Source organism: Egretta garzetta, unplaced genomic scaffold (genome assembly GCF_000687185.1).
Source record: "Egretta garzetta isolate BGI_Z169 unplaced genomic scaffold, ASM68718v1 scaffold175, whole genome shotgun sequence".
In the NCBI taxonomy this organism is placed as follows: Eukaryota; Metazoa; Chordata; class Aves; order Pelecaniformes; family Ardeidae; genus Egretta; species Egretta garzetta.
In genome coordinates, this window is record NW_009259860.1 from 2,189,878 (window position 1) to 2,210,876 (window position 20,999).

General features: G+C 36.8%; 1 protein-coding gene across 10 annotated transcripts in view; it reads right to left on the reverse strand.

Moving 5' to 3' along the window:
* Positions 1 to 840: 840 nt before the first annotated feature.
* CCDC171 (coiled-coil domain containing 171) overlaps positions 841 to 20,999 on the reverse strand; it is a 165,807-nt gene continuing 145,648 nt past the window's right edge. For all 10 annotated transcript variants that reach the window (XM_035895589.1, XM_035895600.1, XM_035895592.1 and 7 more), the window contains one exon: positions 841 to 963. In XM_035895589.1, the coding sequence (XP_035751482.1) occupies positions 922 to 963 (42 nt within the window). In that variant the 3' untranslated portion in view covers positions 841 to 921. The remainder of the gene's footprint in view (positions 964 to 20,999) is intronic.

Here is a 20,999-nt window from a genome sequence, read left to right on the forward strand (position 1 = left end):
CAGAAATCCTCCCTGCACAATTGTTCTTCTTTCTTATGAAATGCAGACTTGATAAAAGGGTGAGTTTTCAGCGCCTGCAGGGACCAAATTCAGCAGTTAACTTAACTTGTTCAAATAGGCAAGTGGTATCATGTAGCTTTACAAGGAGCAACCTGACCTTCTCACATTGACCAGCAGTGACATTATTGTGCAGGAAGAGAAGCAGTCACATCATTTCTGTTTTGCACAACCTGCTTAAAGTTTGCAACTAAATGCTTGTCTTCAGTTGAGCTGACAAGAGAAAAGAGGGGGCTCAGTGAACCATGGCAGGGCTGCCATGAAATGACAGGAATCATTGGCATACATTTCAAATAGCTCTCTCAATCCTATTAAAGTATTGCAGTCCTGCTTTAAAATAGACAAGTATGAAACAACTTTGATAGATAGAGACTAAAATGGCTTATTGATTTTTTTTTTTAAGACTGAGGAAAATTACCCAAAATGTGTCATTCTTTAACATTTAAAAATATACTACATAAAAAATGAACAACTGCAATAAATAAAAGTTAAAAAAATAGCTGCTTCAGTATGCAAAGAATGAGAAACGCAGAAATGTGAGCATATGAATGCACATTTTCATAAAAACGTAAAATTAATGTCAAAAAATACATACGCTGAACTACAATTCAAAGGTAGCAACAAAATTGCACTTTAATTGCGTCATTTTACATTAATGCAATTTTTTCCTTCTAAAAGATTATTGATACAAAGAATCTGAAAATCCATTTTCCATTGTTCTTTTGGGACTGGATGTGACATTCAGGCTGAAGGAATAGACTGAAGACTGAGAACTGGCTCTATTGTGCGTAAAACTGCAGGATGTGTCAGGTTCAGCTTGCAATGCCAAAATATCTGGGATACAACTCTGGTCAGGCTGAATTCCTAGCTTGAAGCCATGGTGATGTTTGAACTCCCTCTTGATTCCTGGAGTAAAATAAAGTGATAATAAAAAACAAAACAAAAAAGAATCTATGTTTACTTTTAAACAAGCAAGAAAAATAATTTCATTATGCATTTCACAAAGGTATATATATGAAGTATTTGCAACTGTTTGCTTCTTATTTCAAACACTTATTTAAAATACATGGTACCTCTGTGTGTGTGTGTGTATATATATAAATCTTTAATAAACAGGAACAAAACATATTAGCTAGAGTATTCTGCACTAATAATTTTTAGAAAACAATAGTCTACTTTATTTGAGGTGTTACAAATACTTACAGAAAACTTTTACCCCTCTTCATTATCATTTCTAGCATGCGTGCTTTTTTAATCAAGTAAACAAACTTATGCTATGGTCTCCCTGTCACTGTTACTAGGAAAAATATGCCATGCTAACCATGCAAGGTATTCATTTACTTCTGAATATATTTTACCATTGGTTGAAATCAAACACTTAATACTCCTCAAATGTTAGCCTGTTAGAAGATGACCAGAGAATATACACTGAATGTACATGGATGGGGAACACGATTCATATTTCAGTGAGTCTCGACATTCAGTCAGTTACAAAGGTTAGACCAGTTAAAATTCAACATTAAATAACTTCCAGCACCAAAACATTGTGCATTCTACTTTGAAAGACTATGGGTAATATCAGTATATCAGCATTAGTGATTTTTTTACATGCTAAATAAAGACACTCTGTATTCCCTTAAACACCCATAATAATAAACAAACTTAAGAAAACACAATGTCATATTGCACTTTACCAAGGGCAACTTAATGATTGGCAGCAAGTCAATAGACTATGTTACCATTTTACCCAATGCACTATATAGCTGTGGAAATAACAATCAATTATTTCATCAGGTCATAAAATATATGAAAACTTCACATGCAAAGCATAATCATGGAAAATAAAAAAGTTAAGATACTTAAGGACTGTTACAGTATATTTGAGGTTTTAAACACTCTTCGGCATTTCAGGAAGAGTATAACATGCATGTATAAACACACACACAGAGACAGAAATGCATATACACGGAGGCACAGGTTCCAATATACAAACTCATAGATATCCAGAGAAAGGCAGAAGGGTGTGTGTATATTCATATTTAAACAAATCCAGACTCAGCCATATGTATAAAGACACATTCATGAAAGATTCCCCTTTCCTCTGTTACTACAGCTGGAGAAAAATCAATGGTTGCCTCTAACACCTACTTCAACAGTTCCCTTTGATACGGACTCTTTTGATTTCCCAGTTCACCACAAGCCATATTGAAGCTTCTGTAAACAGCTAGGTTATGTTAGACCTTCATTAAGAACCCACACGCTAGCAAATTTAGATGACTGCTTCAAGTAGATAGTTAAAATGAGGTAGTGCCTTGAGTTTTTCTAAACTAAGGTGGCGATGAGGATGAGATAACCAGCAGAACTGGCAAGTATGATCTGTAGCGCTCTAGCTTTTCAGTCCTTCTGGGCTTAATGCTATGCAGAATGGGAACCACTAAAAAGCCAAAGCACAATCGAGATTTACTGCATTTGTATCAGCACATCTGAAATGAGATCTCAGTGAAGGCGTCCACCTATTATGCCAATTAACAGTCTGTTATTTGTATGCTTTACTCAGCTGACCACATAGCCAAAATTCTAATGTAAGAGTAATTAATAAAAAAGTTACGACAATATTGAAATATGCAAATAATTTGTGATGTTCTACAAACACTTCTGTGTGCAAAAAAAAATGAAATAAATAAGATATAAGATATAAATAGGTTTTAGTCTGGATAACAAACATTGAAGACAAATTTAAACATACTGGTTTGTACTGCTTTCAACATCTCAGTTAATCAACATATCACCATGAGTAAAAATCACATGCTACAATTACACTCTCATATTACTCTGTTTATAGATGTAGTGATGGTTTTTTTGAAGAATATGGCATCAAAATCCCAGTAAGGAGATAAGAAATCAGATTTCCTTTGAGAGTTGCAAAAAAAAATGTGTGAAACTTAATGATTGGCAGCAAGTCAATAGACTATGTTACAGTAAAAGCTTCACTGGTGGGGGAAAAAAGCTCTGTTTTAGTTATCCAGATCCTGTGCTGTACTTCTTACAAAGAACAGAATACTATTCATTGAATAGAAGGGAAATCGGATCTAATAGCAACGTGATTGATGTAAAAAAAAAAATCTTGGCTGTTACTCCTAAGAACTGTTTTGATCCAGTATCATTATATACACTCATGATGAATAAGAAAATAGGATTCTATAGGGTAGAAGAAAAAAATACTTAGAACTGTTATAACACTCATTGTTTAAACACATACCTGTACGCAGGATTTTTTAAGGCAGTTATAATTTCCCCAACAGGCCTCTTTCAACATTATTGTATTTAGACACCTTTCTAAAACATGTATTAACTTGACAAACTCAAATGACTATGCCAGAGCCGCAATGATAATCCATCGTATAAATATGCATTTAGGTAATTTTTAAAAGAGGAATTATGTATCTTAAATAAGGTGTCTGTTCAGGTAAATCTTTAGCATAGCACTTTTATTTACCTGATAAGCTGTAAATGATTCCATCTGAACTGTTACACTTCATCAGGTAAATAGATATTTAGGACACAATATGCCTAGCAAACACATGCTTTCAAAATATTTATGTAATGTAGTAATTGGTGTTGTCCTATGGCCATTTTTCAAAGTTTGATAGCGTAACTTTATAAAACATGTTCACCCAAAGACCAAAATATAAAAGGTTAGTCTATATTATGGAGTAATTGCTTTCTAAACTATAGTTAACTCAAGCAATTTTTTAGTATTAGACATGGAAAAAGATTTCTAAAACAATTTCCTACAGTTTTTATTCTGTGACTAACCTCTGATCACGTTTAGGATCTAGTTTGCAAGTTGTCTCATGACACACGAGCTGTTTTACCAAAGTTAAAACTGATTTATAGTGGGTCACTTTATTATGGATGATACTGTGAGGAAATATTGTAATACCATCATGTATTATACCCTTATATATGTTTTTATTGCAATGTCAGCCTACTCAAAAGCATCATGTTGTGATCAAAGATGCCCCATTTTGCTTTTATATATCAATACTTGTGGAACAACATGCACAGTTATGTACTTGGAATTAGAAGACTATGCACATGTTATGGCAGTGGTGCAAACGGATAACTACATAGTCACTGTTAGAAGTATATTGTTTATCTTCAGTTGTAGAAGTAAAATCTATAACCAGAGCTGAAGCCACAAATCAGTCAGAACGGTTTCAGCCTTCAAAGCCTACACAAGGATAATTTTACTGGACCACAATTTTCACTATAATACCACACTACAACTTTTGAATTGCCCTCTACTATTTGTATGTTACAACAATAACTCCTTCCCGTTTCGCGATTTCCCACCGCTAATTTTAGTCACTTTAAACTGCTTTCAAATATTCAATTTCAAAACACAGTAGCCCAAACTTCCCTTCCACTTTCTTATGACATGTGACATTCTACATTATAAAAAAACCAGAACAATAAAAAGGTTTTTGTGAATGTAGGTTTTCTGTGTTGTGAATAACAAGCTTGCGTACATGGCTTTGATTAAGGTAAGAAAGTAATGAAACTGCTTAGAATCAGAACAGAATATGGCCAAGTAAGGGATGAAATAGAAGGGCAGGAAGAATAATCCTGAAGTTACAACATAATACAAAGACTCAGTTATGGGGGTTCCCTGTGTGATGATGCAGATACAGTATTAAGTTCAGTGTTATATCTCAAGGTAAAGACAATGGTTGAATTGCAAGGCCAAAGTGTGACCTGGAAATCACCAGATTACAGGATACTTAGGTGTGTGAGGATGCTTGAGAGCAAACAGAAGTGCAGAGGGAGCACTACTTCTGAATTCTAAAACCTCTGGAAAGGCTGTAGCTTAGTCCCTCAAGAGTAAGAAGAAACGCAAGGTATGCACAGACACAGAGAGCAATGAGGGGAAAGTGGGAAGCAGTCAATATATTTCTCCACAATTGACTTCTGATACTGATTCCTCTCACCCCAACTCTAGAACATACATATACACAGTAATACCAGTAGACAGCAAATCAAATGGCCAATAATGTTCTTTTCCACTTCTCGCACCTATGCTATCATTGTAGCTTGCATCATTTCTCTGTAGCAATAGCAAGTCCAGTAAATGTTAAAGAAACAACCATGGTCTTCGATAACCATTTTGCAGCACTCATGTGGAAAACCTATTTCCCTATAGAGGAAGATGCACACTTTCAGATCATTCACAACCTCCTTCTCAGCCTGTTATTTCCAAAACTGAGTTGCCTTTTGCCAGACAATGCCAACAGACTTCTAGTATACTGCTCATTCTTTTGCTGTTAAAAGTAGCTCCAAGAGCCATTTCTCACTCTCAGTGAAATAAATAACATCAGACTGATGAAAATGCTAGAAACTGGTGTTTAAAATTGAAAGTATTACTAGTGGGTGTTAGTGCAAAACAGTGCTAGTTAACAAACTTGATTTCAAGTTGGCCAAAACTGGAGAGTTTGCTTCCCATGTCAATGATTTTGCAATTCTGTATGCTAAGGCAGTAGGACTAAATTGGTGCTCTGACACAAAGTAGGAAAATGGTAACATTCGGTATAAATTTTAATTGTCAGCACTCCTGCCTGGATTCTGCAAACAATTTGCTATCAGAGAATAATTCAATGGGCTGCCAATTCATTACATATTAAGTTGGAAAGGTAGACACACCAACACACTGTGGGTGCTGCTAGCCAACAATACTAATGGCTTTTTTCATTATCAAAGAATTCCCTCTTCCACTTTCAGGAGTTTTTAAACAAACATATGAGTCTGAAATATCTGGAAATAATTTTTTTTCTGCTTTTCTAATGCTTTAGCACTTAATGCATTCAGTGAAATCACACTCCAGAGGTTCAATTAAAATCAATTAAGAGAAAGATTTTGTAATATTGGATTTGTATTTCTAAAAGAAAAACCTGTTTTATTCAAACATACTTAAACCTGGTATGTTTGAAGAACGCAGAGGACTGGATGGATTATCACGTCAGATGAACACCTTATCTTCAATGTTTTGTTGGCTTAAAGACAAATAATTTGGTTTTGCATTGCTAATTTTCAAGATTGCTGAATATTTTGGCCAAAATCCACTATACAGACTATACAGTAAGTTTCTCTTCCAGATGCTTCACTGGAATACACACCAAAGTCTCTCATTTTCAGGTCAAATTCTCTGCACTACACTAGTAATACCAAAACATTAGGCAAATTATGCAGTGCCCTATTTTTATGGTGAAATGCTCAGTCTGTATTGGTTTCAATGCAAGTTTCCAAATTCTTCCGTACTTTTTGCCCATGCTGCCTACCACTGTCTTTCCACTTTCTCCAGGATGCAGCAACTTTTTTGTTTTGTTTTGGTTTTATTTTTATTTATTATTTTCATTTTAATTTGTATTTTTTATTTATTTATTATTTGTTTGTTTGTTTATTTATTTATATCGGAGTAGCTAACCCAAATGGCTATTGGCTTTTTTTGTGCTGCATGCTGCAAACAGCATTGAAAGGTACGCTGTAATCTTACTAAACTGTTGTGACACCTCTCCACGTTTTGCATCAGTGTATAACATTGTCGCTATCTTTAACTGATGATCCTCTTGCTTCCAAGAAAGCCCTTCCTGCTATACGAGTTTTCACACAACTTTTCATTGCCTTAGATCGGTATTTCTCTCTCTTATGGTTCCCCCTCAGATCTTTGCTTCTTTCTAGCAAGAAGAGGAGAAGGTGACTACAACCAGAGACTAAAACACTCATGACACCATGCTGTGGCACAAGAGGCTCATGAAGTAGTCCTCTCTGCTTAGCCTTTTCTTCTGCTAGTGCTAGTGGGAAAAGAGTCCCTATCCAACTAGTTAAAGTGTCAAACTTCATATTCTCTTGAGAAATGTATTCAGTCATCAGCTGAATTCCTCGACAGTGTGACTGTCTGACGTAAGCCTTCAAAGTTTCATCTGAGTTTCATGTATACTGCTGCTCTAGCAGAAAAAGGAAAAAAGTGTATTTACATTCATTTTGCCAAACATTAGCATCTTCTGTCCAATCATTTGAATGCAGAAGTGTTAGGAGAAAACAGCTTAGAGAACAAGGGTTGACACATACAGTGTGAAATCTTAAGGTGCTTGAATGCAATGAGGGAGAAAGTGAGACAGAACCACATTTCATCTCCCTAACTGTGCTACAGTCCACATGAACTTTGTGACAGGTCTCTGTCTCTCAGCCACACTTCACTAGCTTCTGCTGACATTCAGCTGTCAGACAGCAACCCTTTACCATGCCCCTAACATGCTCTACAGCTTCACCCAATTAACTCGCTTTCACTTGACATTGCAGCAAAAAGCTTCATAATAGGTGGTCAAGGTGCATGGTGTCTGCTTGCCCTCTAACTGCTCACGCACAGCAAAATGCTTAGCTACCTTCCTTTTTGTCTGTTTGCTCCGAACCAGTGCTACTACAATTTAGGCATTCTGTTACTAAACAGGACAAGGACAGCAGACCTTTGCCAGTGATGCATTGATCCATCTTTTACCAAAGACTATTTTTAATGCAGAATCCTAGAGCTAATCATCACAAACATTTCAGCAAAAAAAAAAAATTATACTGATTCAGTAAAATACTTCAATCACTTTATAATTATAAAAGATATACTGTATCAGCAATATGGATACAAGGGGGAAAGAGGGAAAAAGTAATTCTTTCTAATAGTAACACTTAACAGGAGAAAGGTCTAGGAACAATGAAAGTGTCTCTACGATTCAGCTTTCTGGCATTAAAAAATCTTTAGGCATTCAGAAGATTAATTTTTGCTATGGATTTCTGCCAAGTATGCAATATTTTTGAGGAATAATATTCAGAAATATAAATCTATGTAGCTAGCAAAACAAATGAACTATTAAAAAAATGGAAATCAACATTTTAGGATTCTCCTTATAGCTTATATAAAAGTGAGAACAAACATGGATCTCACTGTTACTTTGCAGACAGATGTCTTGAGAATACTCCAGTTTGCTCACTACTTCTCTCAAGTATATTTATATTAAATATGTGGAGTAGGTCAGAAAAGGCCCTTAAAAATCCAATATGCACTAAGTACTGATGATGCTCAAGCGCTCCTTACAGAAGAGGCATGCTGTTAAGCAAGGGTGGAGCAGTCTGGATGAGCACTGGTGTCTGGACAGCGGAATTAGAAGAGTCGCTGTAGCGAATGCCTTCTGGCGGCCCTACGGGCTTCAACTACGAGAACTCCAGCAAGGCAAGACTCCAAAGATGACCCACGAAGCCCTTTTGGATTCTGGTGTTTGCTAAACTACAGTGAGTTCAGATAGGTTATGTAACCTATTTGCTTTCCCAGCACATCTACAGGAACAAGTCCCCTTGAAGTTTCTCTAAAAACCATTGAAAGGGCATTTTTTCACACAAGAAATCTGGTTTTCATAAAGAGAAGCAGACATCCAGTTTGTAGAAAGTGGAAACTCAAGAGAAGCCACGAGCATGAAGGAAGGAAAACAAAAAGGAAATATATTGATTGAGGTGTAAAGCAGACACCTCTCTTGACAGGAATCTATGGCAAGGACCATACCAACTTCTCTTTATGCAAGGTGGTGAAAAGAAGCAAGTCATAAGGACTTGGAACTCTCACATCTCTGGCAGGGGTTGCTGATGCACGAATGGGTAGTTTGCACCAATGAAAAAAAATTGAGTGAACATCTCACTTGGATTTCAAGTAGGAAAATGGTATTACTCAAACTTAAAATGAAGTGCCAGGGACACAGAAGGCCTCTTAGTGGAGAATATTATTGCAAATCTCTCCAAAAACCTTTGTGTGAGCAAAAAGTGCTTTTGGTCCACTTGGCTGCTGAGAATATAATCCAGTGTTGCCCGTAATCCTGAAGTGAGAAGGGGAACTGAGAGCATTTAGCATCTCCTAGCAAGCAGAAGACTGATGGTAGCTCTTAGGAGACAACAGAATTAGGATCAAACTGGATACAGACATGGTTTATGCAACCTATCTGCACCTATCTGAAAAACAGACTGATTGTAATCTGTTATCCAGAATACAAACACTCGCACACTAAGTAAGAACATCTGCATTTGCGTTAGGCTACAGGCTAATCTAAATCTCAGTTCATCTGAATAACTGTGTTAAACTGAGTAGCCTCTTAAAAAGATCATCTAATGACAGAGCAAAAAATGACTGGCTTATACCACATACTCAGAACTATAACCACTGTCAACTTCATTTTCTCAAAATGAATGTTTTATTATTAAATTCATCAATTTATTAGGAGGACAAAGGTTTCCACTCTTTTAGCAATGGCCAATGCAGTGTACATTTTCTGGATCGTTCACTGCAGATGTGTAACCTGCTACCTCTCAGCCAAAATCTTGATAAGGACTCCATCCCCCTCCCCATAAACTAGCTTAGAGAAAGATTCACCGGGAAGAGGTACATTTGGCTCCCTGTAGGTTTGGGAAAGTTTTCAAACTTTTGTTTGCTTATCCAAAGCAAGCACTTTAATGTTCATTCATCCCCAGTAAACCTTAGTTGAAGTAACTTCAGGAGGGAATTACTCCTTCTCCTGCAAATTGCATGCAATATCTGAAGCAGTGTATATTCAATAGAGTTCTAAAGGGTAGTTTTGTAATGTTAATGGTCAGGGAAAACAGTTGGCTTTCCAGCAGTATTGCTTATAAAATATCAGTTGATATCTGAATAGCCTAAAAAAAAATATTTTAGGCTCAATTTCAGTTGATGGCTAACATGTAGGTCTTTTGTAAATGCAAGATCCAAATTACACTAACTGGGCAAGGAATCAAGCTTATCAGTTATAAACAACTTGAGTGTGGGTGAGCTAGGTTTACTGTCTCTATTGGTTTTGGCTGAATTTATATATACAGTTATATATACTTCAGACTGAAATTAAATAAAAAAATCTAATAATTACTTCCACATAACGTTTTATACTTACTAGATTCCTGAGCACAATCAGCCTCTAAGAACTGCTCTTAGCTCAGGTACTAGATCATCAACTTCTGTGAGGCTGAACATGCAGTTCGAGTGAGTCCAGTAGTCAAATGGAACTAATATATTCTGCATACCAATCATATTTTATGTGAATCAACATTAAAAAAAAGTTAATGGAATTTCATCCTTTCATATATATATATGCCAAATGTGCGTTCTGAAAGCACAGAAGAGTTAGAACAAAAAAAAACCCAAACCAGAACCCACCACCACCACATACAATACTACAAACTTCCATCAGGCATATAAAATTTTTATCAGTAGAGTCATGCAGAACATAGAAGGATACTTGGAGAGAGGTTTCTTCAGCTTTTTGGTTTGTAAAACACAACTTTAAAAAATTGCTTTACACAGGGATGTTTCAGTAATTTGGTGTGCCTTCTACATTCCAGAACAATACCTTAAATTCCTTTTCTCAGAGCTCCTGATTAGATTATGTTCTTCTAAAAAATCTCTTATTTAAAGTGTAGTAAGCTTCAGTACGTTATTAAATTAAACCAGAAATTCCTAAAGCTATAGGATGTTTTGACATCCACAAGTTAAAACGAAACTGGATGACTTAAGTGTCAGGAAGTTCTGCAAAGTCCTGGTTAAGTTACAATACATGCTCAGGCTCCCGAAAGAGTGCAATGCATATACTAGACTGTGAAAGAAAAGTAATGTCGCACAGAGTCTGAAAGACTAACAGGTCCCTGACCATAAGTGTATTATCACCATATGAGATGATCCTTTTGTGATCAAATTATACCCTTGGTACCCCATAAAAGCTGAAAAATTAGTGAATTATTTCATTATTGTGGCTCTGGCCTCCATGGGCTTTCTTTATCAAATTACCCGCAACACTCAGATAGGAACAAAGGCATACAAAATATTGGTGAACATACAAATTTAAGAGAGGCAAGTATTACGTCAGCTTTATGGTGATGTTTGCTGAGTGAACTATGGGTTTATGGGCCAATTTCAGTTGAGGGCCAGATCTACAAGTACAGTGACCTAAAGCAATGGGGCTTTAAAGGTTCCATGGGTCCCTCTCTAAAAAGCTGTAGGAATTGAAGCAGTTACACCATCTGAAAAGGATGCAATGGAATCATTGCATCATCATAATGTCACTTTGCTCTCCTAATATCATCAGATGTATCAGGGAAACTCTGCTGGTGATTAACCACACTATTCTTGCCTATATATTTAGTACATTTTATTAATTACTGTGCATTTTAAAGCTACCCTATCTTCCACTAAAAAAAAAAAAAGGCAATTGATTACTTAACAAAAAGAGGGTCCTTCCTTTCCAAAAGGTAGCATTTCTGAAACAAGTCAACAAAAAAACCGAAGTCTTGTAAAACGAGGATACAATTTAAGAAGTTTCTAAATCTCTTTAACTGAACCATTACACAAACTGAAGAAAACTTATTTGAAAAAATCAAGTTCATTATCATGATAACATAATTTTAGCTGACAATGAAGCTCTTTACCCTACTGTGTACTCATTTCACATTTTTTAAAGTTGTTCAAATACTAGTTTATTCAACAGGCCAAACTGCTTCAGGGGGCCCAGTCTCTGGGGAAAATGGGTCCTTACTATGACCAACTGGAAAAACTGTGCCTTCACTACATAATGTGGGTTTCACAGACTTAGATGAAAAGTTTTTATACGTAATTTTAAAACAACAACAATAAATAAATAAATATATGTTGGGTAAATATTAAGCAGTGTGACTTAAATATGTAAAACCTAATAAAAATAAACATTAAGATGTAACTTGCTGACTGTATGCCCTTAAATCATGTCAACATTACGGGAATAAAATTATGAGTTAAGAACACTGTTATGCTTCATGCCCTAACTCTGAATTTCCTGTCTTTTTATCTCCGTAAGTCATACTCTCTAATATATTTTAAAGGTTGGGTTTATTTTCATTTCTCACATTAACTTTTATGCTTAAAGTACAAAGTGGAAGCAATCAGGCAATGGAAGTAGGTAAACACATGTATGTCTATAAAAACATGTTATTCTATTGCAAAAATGTCACAGAAAGGAATGCAAAGGTTTGTTCTTTTTTTTCCCCAGTTGAAAAGGACGTAAACATGCACAATTATAGGAGAAGGCTGGGGAGAAGAGCATAAGCAAACCAAGAGAAAAACAACCTGATTTTATAAATTCCAGAAAAGCACAAAATGAAGGAGACTGCTATGGTTTACAGCTACCCTTCTTTATTGCTCTCATTATCTCTCTGGCCTGCAGAGGATCCACTCCTCCACTTCGACTGGCAAGGTGAGGTCTAACAGCTGAGGAATCTGCTATGGGACCAGGGGTGGAGACGATACCCAGCCTTGTGCTCCCATGACCTTCCTTCCCGTCAGTGCGCCAGAAGCAGAGACTAAGAGGAGATACAGCATCAGAGACAGTGGTCTCCTGTGGAGGAAAGTTTGCCCACAAGCTGGAACTGAATTCTCTGGTGGTGGGGCATCAGTCATCTCCCTGCCATCCAGAGGGAAGCATAAACCTCTGAACACAAGATTTTGCTTTACAAACACTTAAAGTACCTCTTTTGAGGGGAATACTTACCTCCCCGCTATTTTAAATGTAGTTTTATGCTTAAAGAGATTCTCTGGGCCCAATCCAGTTAAATGTCAACACGACTTATTTTTCTTTTTCTTTTTTCCCCCTAATGGGTACATGTAGCATTATCCACACTACTTTGTAAGTGTGGGCATTCTGCACCTATATGCATTTCTGAGGCTGGCTGAGAAAGGGGCAGAGTCCTGGTCAACTGAATTGCAATTCACAGGTAGCATCTACACATCTTGCGCTGTTTATCAAAGCTGAAGACCAGCACTGAATTTTCCCCTTATAAACAGTGCTTTACATGGCTTAGCTTGAAACACAAAACCAAACAGGTGTCAGAACAAGAAAATAATTATTCACAACAGTATACCTTATAGGATCTAAATTTAAAATGTCAAGAAAATATCAGGAAGATGGCAATCTGGATTGCACGGATTCATTCGCCATTTAAGTATCTGAGATAGACTCATTCAGGCACAGCTATGCTTTAATCCCCTCCAAAAATTTCTCAGCAAATTCACAGTCTCAGAACAAACAGACATTCCTTTTATGTTTAACACACAGTTTAGCAGGGAATAATAGAAGCTTCCCAGCTCTCTTTCTTGAAATAACTTCTTCAAAAGGGAGGAGGAAGCACCTTCTGGCCTGAGTAAAAGTCCTTGAGTCTGGAAAGAAGTGAATTTGTCTGCCTTTGTAGAGAATATTCCTTTTCTTCTACAAAGCCAGTAAAATTGTGTCCGAGGCTCTGTTCTTTTGTAAAAACTTTTTCCCAGGGTCAAATGTCCTGGTCTATAATATTCAGTTCTCAAAATAACAGCCTGTCTAGCACTCCCAATACTTTTATTTCTACTGCAGCATTAGCGGTATATGTAATAATATACAAAAGTTTCTCTTAATTTGAAATGTCACTTTGAGAGGTGTGGGAAGAAGGCAAATGAAACAGGTCTGTGCAGAAAACAGGAAGCAAACATACATGGGTGGTGAATAAAACTCATTGCATATTACCAACGAAACACGTTTTGAAAGATCACTGCGAAGACGTCTAATATGGAAAATAGCATCGCATGGCCACCTCCCGACTCACAGTTGTCCTGAACAGCAACTGGGGCCTTTCTGAAACATTCCATTTCAGGAAACGCCATGTACCATCTTGCAAAGAAAAGACTAGCTCATTCCAGTATTCCGCCTTCAAAAACTGAACAAAATGAAGCGTAGGCATTCACTTCCTTTTTCTCTGTTAATCTGCTGAGGACGGAGAATGAATGCACAATGTTTTTTTACTGGGCAAACTTGAACCTATACTGTAGACTTCTTCCCTTATCCAAATCATTAGTTTCTCTAAATCAATTTCCAATTAGTTGCTCCGGGAGGTACAATTGTTGCACTGGCCTGAGCATTTAGGATAAGAGATGAATACAGCTTCAGGTTCCAAGTGTCTTGTTTTCAGTCCTGGGAACTGAGGACCCTTGTTTGTGAGCTGGTAGTTCCAGTACCTCACGAGAAACACATTTCTAATGCCATAGAAATGCAAACCATGAAGGAAAAAAAAAGGGAAAGGAGATTAGCTTCCTGAAAACATGACCCTCCTTTTTTGCGACTCAGCCAATGACTTGAAAGATTTGTTTTGTGCTTAACATCGGAACAAACCTGCGGTCATTTAGGAACTTCATGGTTTCCATTAAACCGCACAGCATGGACATTTGGAATTTCATGGCAACTGTGAAGTGAGAATGTAGATCTTGCTTTTCCAAAGCACTGGCCTCTGCAGAGAGCTAACACCCACACACATTCGCTCACATTCCTTTGCCAATTCATGTCATTAAGGAGACTTTAAGAACAGACAAAACAAAGCAAAAAAAAAAAAAAAAAGAAACCAACCCCACTTAAACCTCTCTCTTAAGCACTTGAAAGCAAAATACTACAAGTGGAAATGTAATGTTTAAATGCAGGCAACACATTGTGTCCATCTACAGTGTTTACAGCATTAACTCTGCAACTACACTGGAAAGCTGAAGTCTTGGAAACCACCTAATTACCCAAACATTTACCTCTCTGCAGGTGTAAATACATGGGCCTAATAAGCCTTCCCACTGTGAAAGCAGTTACTTAAATTATATTAAAATATTAAAAACTATTTAATGAGCTTTTTTACCCTAAAGTAAATTGAGTGTGTGCCTTAACCTGCTTCAGGCAAAGGAAGTTTCAAACATATTGGTTTTGAAACTAGCCATTATTTCCCATGTTGCAAAAATGGCAATTTTATTTCCCAACAGCAAATGAAACTGTCAGGAAAATTTAGATGCAATAAAATTGGGTGGTTAAACCAACATGCTGGATTTGGAATAAAACTGAATTAAAGGAATTAAAATTAAGCATTATGTCAGTCAAACTTTATAAAAACTATTTTCAATGGGGGGTGCATGGTGTTGGGGGTTTTTTTTGGGTTGTTTTTTTTTTTCCCCAAAAGTTAGGTTTTGGACTTGGTGAAGTCCACCCTTAACTACTCATTTTACGTCCATCAACAGTGTCACATTTGAAATTTGCGCAATGAAAAATATTTTGCATAAAATGTGTTGCTTCTGGCAACATTTCTGCCTAAATAAAAAGTTGTCAGGCAGTGTGTGACTTTAGTGGTACAGAGTTTTAAAATGGTGGCTTCAGTCCAAGGCTAGCTAATAACGGCTGACATGCACTGGAATCTGGAGGCCTAAATCAACATTGTTTTCACAGCTGTAATTAAGCCACCTAATCAGAAGCACATTTTGACGGGACAGTTTCTGGAAGCCAGACATTACAATTTCTTATGCCTGGAGCGCAGTGGCTCACGAGAGGTCCTCATTTAATTTCAGTTTTTTTTTTTTTTTTTTTAAAAAGGCTGTAAAATGAAAAGACTATAAAAAAAAAAGCAGTGTACGGCTGTTGAAATGAAGCAGGCCTATGTGTTCATGCCTTGACCAACCCTGCATCCCACCCTCCTTCGGCTCTCTGCCGAGTCCCCAGCTCTCAAGTGGCAGCTGCACACAGTGAGATTAAGGGCTTCTGCCAAAGTCAACAGATGAGCTGGTCTGAACTGGCTCTCTGTGTGTTCTGATTGTAAATTGTGCTGGTGATGATTAGAGAACTCTAACACAGGATGTCGACTCTTAAAACTGTCCAGAGAAAATAATTTAATTTTTTTTTTTAAGTTCAGGAAATTTTTTTAAACTTCTTTTGTGGCTTGGTACACAGTGTTGTGTCTATAACTTTCAGATGATTCAAACATGAATTCACACAAATTAAGTAACTATATTATTGAAAAAATACACCGTTACTTGCTCACAGCAAGATCCTTCATTTGGGGATTTTTACATAGTAGTGTTGCTGCTGAATGCAATTGTCTGACTAATACACTCCAGCAGTCTCTTGCTTCTACCACCTGCTAGTGGAAGGTACCCCTAAAATTCAGACTATCAACTAGTTTTGTTGTGTGACTCCTGCTTCAGGACGTTGTCATACCTGAAATGGCTAAACTGTCTTGCTCTTTTGCTGGAGTGTAGCTGTGTTAGTAACTTTAACATAAACTTTCAACCCCAGCGGCCATTGTAAAACTATCAATATGAAGGCACCAGTCACTAGGGTCTGATTACATTTAGTTCTGCATTTTAATTACATATGGATTCTATTAACTGAACCTTTTGCCTTATAGGCAACATTTTAATCAAATTACTATAATTTTCAAATATAGTATGACAAGTTAAAAGTTCACATACCTAGAATATTGAGTATCAAAAAATTTTTGCATAGAAAAGGAAGTATTCTTTACAAAATAGCAAATGTGTTGTTGGATTACTGAGACTGTTTTTGAACACCTTGCTCTAAGTTACATAATGTGATTTATAATATCAGTTTTCTTTTTTTTTTTGGTATTACATAATAAACAAATAGTTTAAACTACATAATTTATACTGTTCGGTCTCAACTATTACTTGTGTAAGCAATACCACACAACAAGGTGAACGTTTGCACTAGGATACCTGCATTCCTTGTCTATGCAGTAAGGTTGGCAAGTGACACCCAACTGCTTAAAATCAGGTAAGAAATGCAAATATTTCAGTAAAAAAAAATAGTTTCTGGAAGATATTACTGCTTTGTACATTCAGCCTGACAGAAACTTCAAGTTTAGTAAATATTATGAATACAGTTTTCTATTTTTGCTTCTACTGTTATTTCCACTCTTACATGTCTATTATAATCTCAACAGTTGGGAAATTCTCCTTATGGGCCTGTCAGATTTTTCTTTATTTACTATCACTTTAAGAACATTCATATGTTTCACAGTAAATGAACCACACACTGGTAATTAACAGTACCGAGCAGAAGTTACAATTGTTTGAGGTCCGTATCTTAGTGAATTCTGTCCTAGACTAATTTCCAAGAAGACGACACAGGGTAATAATAAAAATAAGAAGTCTGATTATTTTTTGCAAGGCAAATTAGGAACTAGTATCTCCAAATCTTTCACAAAACCAGCTCAATTCTAAATCTTTCAAAAAATCTTTTCAGTTCAATTGTGCATCAGGCTAGCATGAAGTAGTGGAAAAGCCAAACAGAGTTTTCATCCGGGACCTATCTGCTTCTTGCAACATCTGGGAAGAATTCCCCCAGCTACATCAGTCATTCCATGTCCTAACACAAGAGATATGGCTCTGGCCCGCGAAAGACGCTCTCTGACATTTACCACAGCACCAATGGAGTGAGTGCCTTTCTCCTATGTAGCAACTGAAAAGGCAAATAGGTTTTTTTCTTTCTCTCCAGTTCTGTCCTCATAATTCTAAAAGTAAGACTTTACCTCCCTGTTAGATACAGGTCTCAGCCTTGAAACACAGACTGAACTGGTGACAAGGAAACAAAGGCTATGGTGGGAAGACATATAAAACCACCGCCCTGACCAGCCTGGATAAGGAGCAAGAAACCATCGGTGGTATAGGTAACTGATAATTTTGAGTTTTAAATACTTCTTTTCTCTCTCCCCCCTGTGAATGGGGTTCAAGTAGATCATGAGAACTGGGAGCTGACTGCTCTGAGTAGAAAGAAAAGTGTACATATGAGAGCATATGTCAACTACTAGCATCTCAACAATAAATACGGATTTTGCATGCATAAGATCATTCTCCTTGCTTCTTTCACCTTACAAAAACCTACAGTTCCTGTATTTTCAGTCCTTTAAGCAATATCGCTAGGCATTTTCAGACAAAGGACAGCCACAGCCACAACTGTGGGGAATAAAAAAAGTAAGGATGATGCAAAGCCACATAAAGCAGTGATTTCATTTTCAACCCAGTTAGAAGAAGCATCCAAAGACAACAGTTGTTTCTGTGGTTAGTTAGAGAACTCTGCTCTTCTTACAGACCTTCACCCCTCTCACCCATCTGAAACTCAACTTCTCCCCCCTTTCAGTTAAATTTATGCTTCTGGCTCCCCAAATTTCCATTTCTCCAAGGCACACAAAGCTTTTCTCTCTTCACTGTCTTCACAAATTACTGTATTTTCCCCTTCATTTTCTACCATCCTTTGATTCTGAAGTGAAAGCAGTAAAAGGAAGGCGTATCACCAGATCAGCTACAAATTCAGGCTCAGGAAAACACCTGACCACTTGTAGTACAACAGTGGCTTCTGTTGTTTGCCAAACCTGATACCAGAAAGTTTTAAATTCATAACATTCTGACAGCAATACTGACATCAGGCACAAAATCTCAGGGCTGAAAGCTATGAAAACGCTTTATGGAGGAATTTTATGATTAATTGAATTCTGTTGGTTCCTCATATGCGTCAGGCCACACTGGAAAGTACAGTGTCACTGCATCCACTCCCCACAATACTGTGCTTGCAGCAACAAACTCTGGCAGTACAGACACCCTGGATTCACGTGCTTGCCATGTGACTAACATGATGCCACATGTTGCCCCACAGCACCCACAAAGTAAAGCTTATGACTGCATTACTGCACAGTACAGCACTTAAAAGCTCTCAGTTCAAAGCCTACTGATTACTGCAACTCTGAATGAAAGTGCAAGTACAGTAATAAACTAATGTATCTGAAGAAGAAGTAAAATGGATCAAAGCAGCAGAATCCAGTACTGTTAAAGTAATGGGCAAGTGTTCATTTAATAGGAAACCTTGAAGCACAGTCCAGTTCATGATGTTTATATTACTAGATGTTGCTAAACAAGAAATAGGCAGGTAAAAAGAAATACAAAAACATTTTAGTTGGTATCTTCTCTGCTTACATACAGATTGTGTGTAGAGTTAGTTACTACCAGTGAAATACTTCCACTAAACCCACCTTCTAAGCACGTTAAGCTTTACTAAGAAAAATCGTAAGAAGGCATAAAGGCAGAGACATATAAAAAGAAACAATATAGTTTCTTAAATTGCATGGAGAAAATAGCAGTGACAGTCCAGTACTGAGTTCAGTGCTCAGTGAAATAATTCTCCATCTTACTTCATGCTAGAGGTTGATTGCTGGTTTCTCTGTTCCTCTTCTGGCAACCTACCTCCTTATAGTCAAGGCTACATATGGCCATACCAATGATATCTTCTTAGCTGAACTCTTATTATTATTAGCTCTACCAAGTATAGATACGACCCTTAATGTGGGGATGCAGCAAGTTTTGGAGCACAGAAATGTGGCTGTGGTACTTGCACTTCAGAAAAGCAAATTTTAAAAAACCAAGGAAATGCACAGAAGTGAAATTGTTATGATTGCAAAGACAGACTATTACAAAATGTTTATGGTTTGATAACGGAAATGAAAGAAAAAGACATTTTAGAGGTGTAAGGGAAATTTCAGAAGCATTTAGTAAAGAAAAAAAAAAAAGGAGGAAAGATTTAAAAAAAAAGCAAAGGCATAAAGGAATAGGGAACAATAGAAAAAAAAAGAAGGGTTAGGTAGAAAACCAATAATCTGTATTTCAGCCATACTGAATTTTAAAGAGTTGCAAGAATGAAAAATGCACAGGGCCTTTCTCTGCACAGAGGAAGAATCATCAGAGACAAGTATGACAGACAGCTAGCTGGACACTAATGAAGAGTACAGAGACATTCTGCTATTGACTCCCCTTCACCCCACATAATAATTTTCTTCTCCGTAAGCAGTGTTTCCAGCCTTCATCTCACCTCTGTCCATCATAATCATATCCCTTCCTGTTCCTCTCTGTTGGCATTAGCATGGGCACACATAGCAATCTCAGAATCTAAACACTATTGACTAGAAGGAAAGTGGTTGGACTAGAAGCAGACTGGAGGATGGAGACGTCAATTGAGAGTCTTAGATAAAAGATGAGGAGCCAGAATCACTGATGTTGTCTTAGGGTATCAGTTTTGGTTTTACAATTATCAGCAAAACCCAAAGCAACAGAAGAGGAAAAAAGTAGCGTGAATATGTAATTAGTAAATTTCAGTACAAAAAGGTCAATTAGGAAAGCAATACTTTCTGAGCACAGAAAAGATCAATACTGGTGAGTGACCCAAACATGGATGCAATGGACAGTTAAGAGGGCAAGAACACTACACAACTAGCACACAAAACATCAAGAGACAGCCACAACATAGTGAGAATCTAAGACCAAATCTTACAAGGCACAAGCCCACACATGGTTTATACCTGAAAGACTTTCCAAAAATGTGTTTCGGCACTGAGCAATAGTTACTGCTCTAGGAAGACAAGCATGCATCATATGAAGACCTGCATTTAATACAGTGCTGTGTTTGTCTCCTACATGGAAAATTTTGCCTGCAGTGGTACTAGAACTGGATATAAGATTAAACACAGTGGATTGAAACCAACAAAGTGTGTACAATTCTGAAACCAAATAGAAGCTCAAGAAAAGCCACTACTCCCTTTCATTTAATATAATCAAGAAAAAAAAACAAAACAAAACAAAACAAACTGTTCTAGTTTTTTAATACAGAAAGAAATTTAGCGCAAAACTTCTTCCTCAAAATCAGAACAGAACTGTATCAGCTGAAACTTCAAAATCACTCCAGAAAGCTGTGATGCCTGAAGTTACTAAAAGTCATGCTTGAGGCAACCTGTGTAAATATTAGGGACAAGCTTTACAGAAAACCCAAATACTACAAAATATACCATAAATGATTATACTTTTTTCATGGAAACCTGAGAATCTATCATTCTGAATTTTCTACCTTTACATTAAAATTTTAAAACTTTCTATTAATGATTATGCTTAGGCCAAATTAAACTGCATCTAAAGGAAGAACTATTCTTCTCCCCAGAGGGTTGTATAGAAGGGCCAGCAAATCCTACTACTATGCAAAAAGTATAATCTT